Source organism: Borostomias antarcticus, assembly GCF_949987555.1.
Source record: "Borostomias antarcticus genome assembly, chromosome: 15".
NCBI classification, from domain to species: domain Eukaryota; kingdom Metazoa; phylum Chordata; class Actinopteri; order Stomiiformes; family Stomiidae; genus Borostomias; species Borostomias antarcticus.
Window position 1 is genome coordinate 11495074 of NC_140248.1, and position 10608 is coordinate 11505681.

Sequence of the window (10608 nt, forward strand, 5' to 3'; positions counted from 1 at the left end):
CATACACACACACACACACACACACACACACACACACACACACACACACACACACACACACACACACACACAGACAGCATTTCCTCCATTAGAGCTGGTTGTTGTCGATCAGCGTCTGCCGGCCACAGAGGGAGAGCTGAGGCAGGCTGCTGTAGTTAGAAGCACTGAGACAGACTGAGCAGTACAGAGGGTTAGGGTTAGGTACGGGATGACATAATGCAACACACACTCTGGGATGCATCATGTCATAGGGTGATGTGTGTCTGTGTGTTGAAGTACCCAGGTGACCACTTTTTTTTTGGGGGGGGGGGGGGGGGGGTTGCAGTAGGACTACCCAAGCAATTTTTTTAGATGCTGTAGACTGTGACATTAACATATATGATGCAATAAAATCAATATATATTTCATGCAAATAAAACAGAAAATGGAAATACCTTTTTTGGTAAAACAACCTTTTCTAGACAGATGAGGGATGCAGAGATCCGAGGTAAACGCTTGCTGTATATGACTGTGTCTTTTTTCTTTTCAAGCATGGGCACCGTAGCCTGCAGGAGTAGAACAGTTAACAGTTATCCATGGCTCAGCTTGATTACATAATGGAACAAAATACTCATTGAGTAAACACAGGGGCTTTGAGCAGGATGGCTGCTGTCTTATATTCTTCTTCCTCCTCCTCTCCCTCATCATCATCATCATCACCATGTCCATCGCCACCATCATTCTCACCTCTCTTGTTTGGTCATTTCTTGGATGGTCTCGGGGAGCGGACGTCCAAAGCTCTCTGGGAGGAAGAGAGTGGCCAGGGCTGACAGCACCGCCAGACTACCCAGCAGGATGTACGGCAGATTCTTATAGTAGATGCCTTTAAACAGACAGAGAGGGGCACAGTCATTAAGACACATATGATATAAATAAATCTAAATAGAATTAGATGTTATGGCCAAGGTAAGAAAATATTCAGTATTTGCACTCTCTAGTGGCAGTGTACGGTTACTACATAGCGTCTCACTCAGGTGGATGAAGTAGGGCGCGATGGCGCTGCCCACTCTGGAGATCATGGCACAGAAGCCCACCGCCGTGTTTCTGATGACCGTGGGGTACAGCTCCCCGGTGTAGGCGAACATCAGCGCTGTTCCCGTGGCAATACCAAACTTGCCCAGCATCTCCAGAGCTACAGATGCATCCGGTAGACCTGGAGAAGTGATTACTTCACTTAACCAATACATTCACTTAAGTATGTTGAGTAGACAGAGCTGAGCTGTACTGCTTTAACCGTAGTCACAAACCTAAAAAAGTGACTCAGAATAAAGGACAGGTTCAAAATGTAGCATTAGAAGCCATGTTATAAGGTTATTACGATCATACACACTCAATGAATCCATAGGTGCATAGACAAAAATCCCCCAAAACACCATAAACTCTAATGTTCAAAGACAGGAAACTCACCGAGTGGTCAGTTACTAGTGTCTGTTGACAGTGGCGTGCACAGACATTTTGGGGGGCAGGTGCTCAGTGAAAAATGAGGGCATCTTGCGCAGCGAGATGTTGACGGGGGGGGGGGGGGGGGTTTGCCCTGTTCCATTCGTTCGATCCACCCCTGGCTACGGGCCTGTAGTATGTTGGGGTTGCTCATTTCTCCGCGTGAGAATTGTGAAGTGTGGCGTGTCAGCGTGAGAAGAGGCTGAACGCGCGTGTCTTGGCAGCCCTAAGGTTACTACATAATATTAAATATTCAGCTTAAGTATACTAACAACAAATTCTACCGATTACCATTAATTGATTATGATTAGCTAGCTTGTTACGCAGGTGGGCAGTCGAATAATTTAGGCTCAGCTGTTTGGCGCTGTATCATACGACTTACATCAGACTTACTTCACAACAGAGACAAATAAATGCAAGTTATAGTTTGGCAACTGAGGCTTAGGGGGCAAGGTGGTGGGTAGCCACAGTGAGCTAGATGTCGATCTTAAAACTATTACAGATGAGAGAGGACTGGTTTCTAACATATATTTGCGTCTTCTCCTCTCCATCCCCAATACTAATTTCCAGACGCAGATGAAGTGGGAGCAAGACCTCAATATCTCCCTCTCCCCTGATGAATGGGACAATATCTGAAAATATTCACTAACTACATCAAAAAGTGTAAGGCTTAGGGTTATCCAGTTCAAGATCCTGCATAGAGCTTACATTACTCCCTCCAGACTGAAAAAAATTGATCCATCTCTGCCTGGCCTCTGCTGGCTTGGCTGTGGGAAGAATGGCACGCTGGTGCACTCTCTATGGTACTGCCCAACTGTAAAACCCCTTTGGGAGATGGTTGGGGTGGCACTCTCTCAGATATTAGACAAAGAGATCACAATGGAACCAGCAGCATGTCTGCTAGGCAAGTATGCGGATGGCCCGCATAATGCAGTTGCCCAGAAAATTATCTCTCTCGCATATGCATCCACAGTTCGGCTTATCTTGATGAACTGGAAGGTTAGGAAACACAACTGCTTTTGTTTAAATAACTGGCTGAGTGAATTTTTGAATGTTATCAGTATGGAGGGAGCTACCTCATATTTATCTTATGCTGAGAGAGGGGAGCAGGGAATATGGTCAAAGGTCAGGTCATTTCTTAATACACTCCCCAAGGAAGTTCTTTATGATTGAAGCTTGTATTGTATGTATGTCCATTTTGTATTAATGTATATGTGTGTCTGTGTATATGTGTTGCATGTATACATGTATATAGGCCCTATATGTTGTGTATGCTTGTTTGTATACGTTGATTGTTATGTCTGAGCTACACTCTCCTTTCCCCTCCCTAATCCTGCCTTTGTTGTTGTGGTTGTGGATGTTTTGTCTTGTCTTTGTGTTGCGTGTAAAATGTTGTCTGACTGTAATACATGTTGTAATTGTATGTGGTTAATGTTATGTCTTCCCCCCCCCCCAAAAAAATCAATTACATTTTTTTTTTTATATAGTTTGGCAACTGAGGCTTAGGAGGCAAACAATACACTCGTTTGGTTTATGTGTTACCTGGCTGGTTAGCTGTCATCACTCGGGCACTCTGGATGGGGAAAGGGCAGGGGAGGAGATGTGTGTGCAGCGCTGCTGCAGCGCGCCTCCGTTTGTGTCAGCTTTTTGCGTTTACCGTTGACAAAGGAAGAGAGGCAGGGAGGGGCACGGGTGTGCCGCGGGCACGTGTGTGTGTGTGCGTGGGGGGGGGGCTGGCAAAATTACAACGTATTATGGGGCACTATTACACACTTTTAATCGATAATTCATCGATGTCACCATGGGCCACATACAGTAGGCCTACACTGTAAAAAACAAAAAACAAAAAGGAACTTTCAAAAGGGCACTTGCCTTGTCCAGAGGGCAAAGGGCAGGTGCTCTAGCACCACATCGTGTCTATCTGTGCACGCCCCTGTCTGTTGATGTTCTGAGAAAAAGAAAATCGCCACAAAGTATGCTTCTGATCTGGTTTGATTTACTTTGTGGGAATTTTTTTGTCTGAACATCAACGGACACCAGTGACCATTCAGTGAGTCATTTCCTGTCTTTGAAAACGAGAGTTTCTGGTGTTTTTGAGTGATTTTGTCTATGCACCTATGGCTCCACTGGGTATGTTAATGGCGACGGACTATATCTCAAGAGTGTAGAACAGCTCTGTCTGGTCAACTAGTGCTTTCATTTCTCTTCCTTTTGTATTGCTTTGCACTGTTGGATGCTTGTTTGTATGGTTGTGTAATATGCTCTTTTTTGGTGAAACCATGTTTACCTTGCTGCCTTCTTGGCCAGGTCAGTATTGTGAAAGAGATTTATATCTCAACGATTGTATCTGGTTAAATAAAGGTCAAATAAATAAAACTCAATAGTGTGAACAGGGTTTCAGTCTCTTACTGGGAGGTACCAGCTGGATGCAGTAGAGGGCGCCTCCCCCCAGAAGCATGCTGACGGAGGAGGACAGACGTCTGGGGAGGTAGCGCAGCGCCAGCCAGCTGATGATATATGCCGGCACCTCGATGGCCGCAGAGATGAAACAGTTCATGTAGGGGTCACCAGAGAGGCGGGACGTGTTGAGGGACAGGCCGAAGTAGCCCATGCTGAGAGTCCACCTGCACGTATAAGAGAGCAGGGGGCAGGTAAGTAGGGGTTCAGTATTCTTTTCACTCATCTTGGGGTTAAGCTACAAGCAAATTCTACCGTATGTGTGTGTGTGCATACAGTGTCTGTTGGCTGAGTTCTGGGTACTGTGCACCATGGATACCCACCACACCAGGCAGAGAATGAGCGTAGTGTTGCGGATGTTGCTGGTCCTCAACAGGTCCAGGACAGTGTGCTTGTCCCCCTGTTTACCAGTTTCCTGGGACAGTTAGGACCCCTGTGTTAGCATCCCATTTTTATGGACCTAAATCAACAATTTATTCCCCCCCGGGGACAAATAAAGCATCTATATCTATTCACCAGAACCAGTGAAGAATACCATTCCAAGTTGGGGTGTATTTCATTTGACACTCCTCTAGCCACTTACTTGCACTCTAACAAATCTACAAAACAGTTCTTTCGGAGCAGAATAGTGCACCTACCTCAATGTCTTTAAAGATGACTTCGGGAGCCTCCACCTTGTTCCTCCTGGCAGCTTGTCTCAAGATGGCGTCCGCCTCCTCCACTCTGCCCTGAGACAGCAGCCAGCGCGGAGACTCCGGGATGAACCTGGGGAACAGAGAGAACAGTTCAATGGCAACGTCTCCTCGGGCGATCACCACACCCCCATTACACTCACGCCTTTCCTGTCAACCTCCCTCGCCTCCCCCTCTTCCCCAGAAACACCATTCATGCTGAGGCAGTAGTACCCCTCACACACCACCAGAGGGGGATGTAGACCAGGCCAGGCACGGACAGCGCCAGCAGGAGAGCCTTCCAGTCCCGGATGAAGTAGGCGAAGAAGGGCAGCATCATGTAACCAAAGGCAAAGCAGAGACACACACCCAGGGAGGAATAGAGGACACGCACGTGGCCCGTCAGCACCTCGGTGCCTGGAAAACACAAAGGCTAGAGAATGACGTCTTTCATTGTAACCAAAAGGTTAGCCAAACAGAGGAATGACACGTGAAGATACTCTGTGAAGTGCAAGAGTGGCGTGATGTGCCAGAGTGCAGAGGTGGTTAGGTGACGAGGTGAGGGAGGGTTGAGCACAGTGGTACGGTGAGCAGGGGAGACCTAGGCCCGAGGCCCGATCAAGCCCGGGTATGTACCCATCCGGGTCACACCATCCGGGTCACACTTTCCTTCAGTACCTAACACAAACGCAGCCACGTAGTTGGAGATCTGGCCCAGACCCACGATGAAGAAGAGGCCTGAGAAGACCAGCCAGGACGGAGAGAAGATCTGGATGAAGGTGAAGAGGGTTTGAACTGCCATGGTCACAAACAGGACAGGCTTTCGCCCAAACCTGCACACACAATGGAGAGACAAAGATATTAAGTTAACATTTCCTATAGAAACTTTCTTGGCTTGATCCAATGAATCTGCTTCCAAAGGTTTATTCAGAAATGTATGAAGCTCCCTATGACTCACTCTCATGGAAGTTCATTTCATGTTGAAGGTACAACATATATACAGGTGCATCCCAAAAAAATTGAATATTGTTAAAAAGTTCATTATTTTCTGTAATTTCATTCAAAAAGTGAGACTTTCATATATTATATATCCATTACACAAAGTGAAATATTTCAAGCCTTTTTTGTTTTAATCTTTATGATGCATAGTATGTTCAGTATGTTCATTTATACAGTACACTCAATACTTGGTCGGGGCTCCTTTTGCATAAATTAATGCATCAACATGCGTGGCATGGATTCAATCAGCCTTGAAATTTCACTTCATGTGCAATGAATCTATAATATATGAAAGTTTTACTTTTTGAATTAAATTATGGAAAATGATGAACTTTCCACAATATTCTAATTTTCTGAGATGCACCTGTATATTGTATACTGTATACTGTATATGGCCTTTCAAAATATTATGTGATCGTGACACACCCTTTTTTCACATGGGGCTGCCCTTATGACACAAAAATATATAGCCATATATTGGAAAATATTATGTAATATATCAAACAATACATTTCCATATATAGGATTTTCCAATATACAGTACTGCAACATGAAAATTCCTTATGTATTATTCTGTATATTATGTATGTATCATATATTATTCTTTATGTATCATATATTACTCTGTATATTTCCTCCATATATTTTACAAACTATAATATTATTATTATTATTATTATTATTATTATTATTATTATATAATATTCCCTAATATTCAGATTAATCTCTAATATTTAGAAATACCTGGTCAGTTTCACAGAACACTTAACATTGCTGCTGTGTGTGTACTGGGATATACTGTTACTCTGTGTGTACTGGGATATACTGTTACTCTGTGTGTACTGGGATATACTGTTACTCTGTGTGTACTGGGATGTACTGTTACTCTGTGTGTACTGGGATATACTGTTAGTGTGTGTGTGTACTGGGATATACTGTTACTCTGTGTGTACTGGGTTATACTGTTACTCTGTGTGTACTGGGATATACTGTTACTGTGTGTGTGTGTGTGTGTGTGTGTGTGTGTTTCTCCAGGAGGTGGAGAGTGTTCTGCACAGCCTACCTAACAACAAAGCCAGTGGCTCAGATGGGGTGACATATGACACACTGAAATTCACACAGTCATGTCAGACACTAATAACTGTCTTCAATGTCTGTTTGGAGAACAAGCGAGTTCCAGACTCATGGAAAGGAGCACTAATACTGTACATCGCATCCAAAAGAAAGGCACTATCCCTGAAGATCCAACAACATGGAGGGACATCTCTCTTCTCCCTACCATCTACAAGGTATTCATGAAGTGCATACTGGCCCGAGTCCTGCCCTGGTTGGTGGATGATAACATCCTGTCCACCAAACAGAAGGCCTACATCAGCAGGATGGGTATGGACGAGCATGTATTTTGCCTTAAGACAGGGATAGATGACTTCAAACATCAGTCATGTAAACTTTTTACAGTCTTTCTTGATTTTAGAGATGCATTTGGGACATTAGCTCACAATGTAATGATTAGATCACTGGAAGAGATACAGCTACCCCAGCTATTTATTGACATTGTGAAAGATGTGTACCAAAGCTCCTTCATCCAATTAATCTGTGGTAAACAGCTCACTCTTCCAACACTACTTCAGACAGGCATTAAAACTGTCTGCCCATGGATTGCAGTTAACTTCATAATTGCCATCAACCAGTGGATGAAGTGGCTGTGTCAGTGTGCCCCCCAGGGTGTCATCACCCCCAACCCAGTGCAGAGCTACGCAGATGATGTTGTCCTGGCCTCCAGGGAAGAGAGCGTAATCAAGAACATGCTCATCAGGACGGACCGCTTTCTGGAATCGTCCGGCCTGTATGAAAGGCGGAGTGGGGGGAACAGGTGGTTCCACTCAAAAACCGACACACCCCCTGTGTTCTCCATAGCAACACAGCCCATTTCTGTATATTCTCTTCATGAGACATACACGTACACATCTTGGACATAAAATGACCATCGCAGGAGAGTGGAAGGAGCAAATCAATAACACCTTGACTGAGTTCACATCCAGGTTGGACTTGATAGACAGTTGTCCACTGCCACTAACTATGAAGTTAGAAGCCATCAGGCAGGTGGCCCTGTCGAAAGTTCAGCACCTCTTCTCCAATGTCCACATCCCTCAGAAAGTGCTGTGTGAAATTAATAACAAGACAGTGAGCTTAGTGCGCAGGTGGCTTGGACTCAATTCACACAGCACCCGTGACATCATCTTTCACCCTCAGTGGGAGGGAAGGCTTGGGGTCCCCAATGTAGAATGGATCTACACCAGCATGAGAATCTCCCATCTTCTCAAGATGCTTAACAACGATGACAAGGATGTCAGGGAGCTGGCCCGTTGCTCCCTGTTCCTGGACATGAGGAGAAGGAAGGTCCCAGTGGCCAGGGGTTCACTTCCTCACTTCCTCGGGTTCAAGAGGAAACCCAGTGGGAAACTGGGACACCCATTCCGCTGGTTTTGGAGTCTGGTCTGATTGGCCGGACCATGTCCGAACCGGGGTGTCCCTGGAGTGGGTGCGGTCTGACTCTGAGGCTGTGCGGGTCTCAGAGGACTGTATATCTGACCCTCTGATACAGGTCAGGGCAACAGCCCCATTTGCTGGACAGAGCCACCTGTTAACAGCTAAAGGGGCCGGATGTACTCGCATGGACCTTCACCAACATCAACAACAACAACACTGGACTGGACTGAAACTCCAGGGAAAACTAGCATGTCTTCCCACAGCTGATCACTCTGTTTCTCATTCTTTTCTCAAAAACACTGCACTCGATGAGAACATTGTCATATTCACAATCAAGGGCAGATTACAAGTCCTACCTTTCTACAAGTCCTACTTTTATTCCTGTATTCTATTTGTCCTGCTTTTTGTTTTAAATGTCTATAATGACTTGCTTTTTGTTTTAATGCTTTTAATTTGTCCTGCCTTTTGTTTTAAATGTCTATAATGTCTTGCTTTTTGTTTTAATGCTTTTAATGTCTCATGTAAAGCACCTTGAATTGCCCTGTGGCTGAAATGTGCTATATAAATAAACTTGCCTTGCCTTGCCTACCTACCAGACTCAACCTCTCTATCTGGTTTCCTTCCACTCAGGTTCCTCATTGCTTGCAATACACAACAGAACACGTTACCGAAACACTATTGCATATCTTGAATGGCTGTTATGCTTACAAAGGAATGTGCATAGCACATTTATGATAGAATAGTGAACCTAATAGTTAAGGACATATCACACCACTCCCCAGCATCAGTGAAAATGTACACACATGCCTGTGTCAATACATCTATGTTCCATCTCTGTAATGACCAATATGCCTTTTCACAGTTGTCTGCTAACACAGCAGATGTTGTTGTGGTTAATGAAGAGTCCAGTGAAGTGTCTGTATTAGAGATAGCATGCACCTTTGATACAAGCCTCGAGGAAGCCTTTATTACTAAGGTCTTGAAATACCAACCTCTCGTAAATACCATCTCAGAGCTAGGCTATAGGTGTACACTACTTGTTTTTATATTTGGCAGCCTTGGACATGTTCATAGGTTGGTTGTCAGAGGACTACGTCTACTTGGGATGTCCAAGAAGGAAGCTAAAAGGCTAGCCAAGTACTGCTCTATGTGTGTGTGTGTGTGTGTGTGTGTGTGTGTGTGTGTGTGTGTGTGTGTGTGTGTGTGTGTGTATATGTGTGTGTGTGTGTGCGTGCGTGCGTGCGTGCGTGTGTGTGTGTGTGTGTGTGTGCGCGTGTGCGCTGTGATGCCCTGTGCACAGTGGGGCAGTACCAGAGAGGTCAGTACCGGTCTGAGAGCTGTCCGGAGAAGAAGGATCCACACAGCACCCCCAGGAAATACACTGACGAGGTGAACGGCTGCTTCCATTCCTGGCTGCAGACCAGGTCAAACTGAAGCAGGGGACACAGAGAGAGAGGTCATAGCACTGTTGTTAATCTGTCATCCATCTTCTACAGTGGACTATGGGTGATCATTAGTGCAACAGAGTTCTCAGGAAACACAGTCTAGAATGGTACCTCTAGATTGTGGTTATCAGATTCACAAAGCTATTTCACCACTCAGCTCATTAATTTACCTACCACATTCCTCATTCAGACAGGTAAGTTCAGTCACTAAAGGTCACGCAGGGTCTGTGTAAGGTGACGTGGCTTATCACTACCCAGAATAATGTTTATCGTTGTGGTTAGTGACTACAGTTGGCCAGCCCTACCGTACCATGACTAAGGAGGAGTGCTCGACACACACCACACACACACACACACACACACACACACACACACACTCTCTCTCTCTCTCTCTCTCTCTCTCTCTCACCTCAGTGACTATGGTGGACTGGTAGATGTCTCTGCTGTAGCTCCATCCGTCCACACAACCCTCCTGCTCCAGCCTGGTCAAGTTGACATCCAGGCCGGGGATGAGGCCCAGAGCTGACAGGTTCCTCACCAGGTCCAGCCTGTACCGGCCGCACCGGATCTCCACCTCCGCGCCGTTCACCACCTCCAGGGGGATGACCGCCTTCCTCCAGGCGTCACTCAGATTGGCCCGCCCTGGGACCAGGCAGTGGTGGCGGGGAACGTCAGCAAGGAAGATGACGGAGAAGGCACTGAAGCCGTTGGGGATGGTGCTGGCACAGAGGAGGAAGAAGACGGTCTGCTGGAAAGTCCCCCACTGGCCCAGGAAGGCGATGGTCTCATCATAGTCACTCGCCATTGGCGTCCCGGCCTGTCCCTTCCTGCTGAGACTGGAGTGCGCTGATGCCGGTGGAAATGCTGCGTTGTCACCTGGCTTTCACCTGGCTGTTGCCTGGCACCTTCACTGTAGAAGCTCCTGGAAAAGACCATATTGCTGCAGTGGTGTTTTTGTACATGGCTGTAAGCCAGCGCACCTAGGATAGCTAATGTCCAGTAGTCATCCCTCCCTGGCTCCCTTCCTGGCTTACTCCCTGTGTGCCTCCGTCCCGTTGTTGACCTGC

General features: G+C 46.0%; 1 protein-coding gene across 1 annotated transcript; it reads right to left on the reverse strand.

Moving 5' to 3' along the window:
• Window positions 1-88: 88 nt before the first annotated feature.
• LOC311318799 (organic cation/carnitine transporter 2-like) lies at window positions 89-10346 on the reverse strand (the record flags this gene model as incomplete). Its single annotated transcript, XM_084450229.1, has 10 exons — window positions 89-149; window positions 727-862; window positions 1010-1192; window positions 3889-4103; window positions 4260-4351; window positions 4575-4701; window positions 4853-5024; window positions 5286-5440; window positions 9423-9526; window positions 9951-10346. The coding sequence occupies 10 exons, from the start codon at window positions 10344-10346 to the stop codon at window positions 89-91; spliced, it is 1641 nt and encodes a 546-aa protein (XP_084306355.1).
• Window positions 10347-10608: the final 262 nt, after the last annotated feature.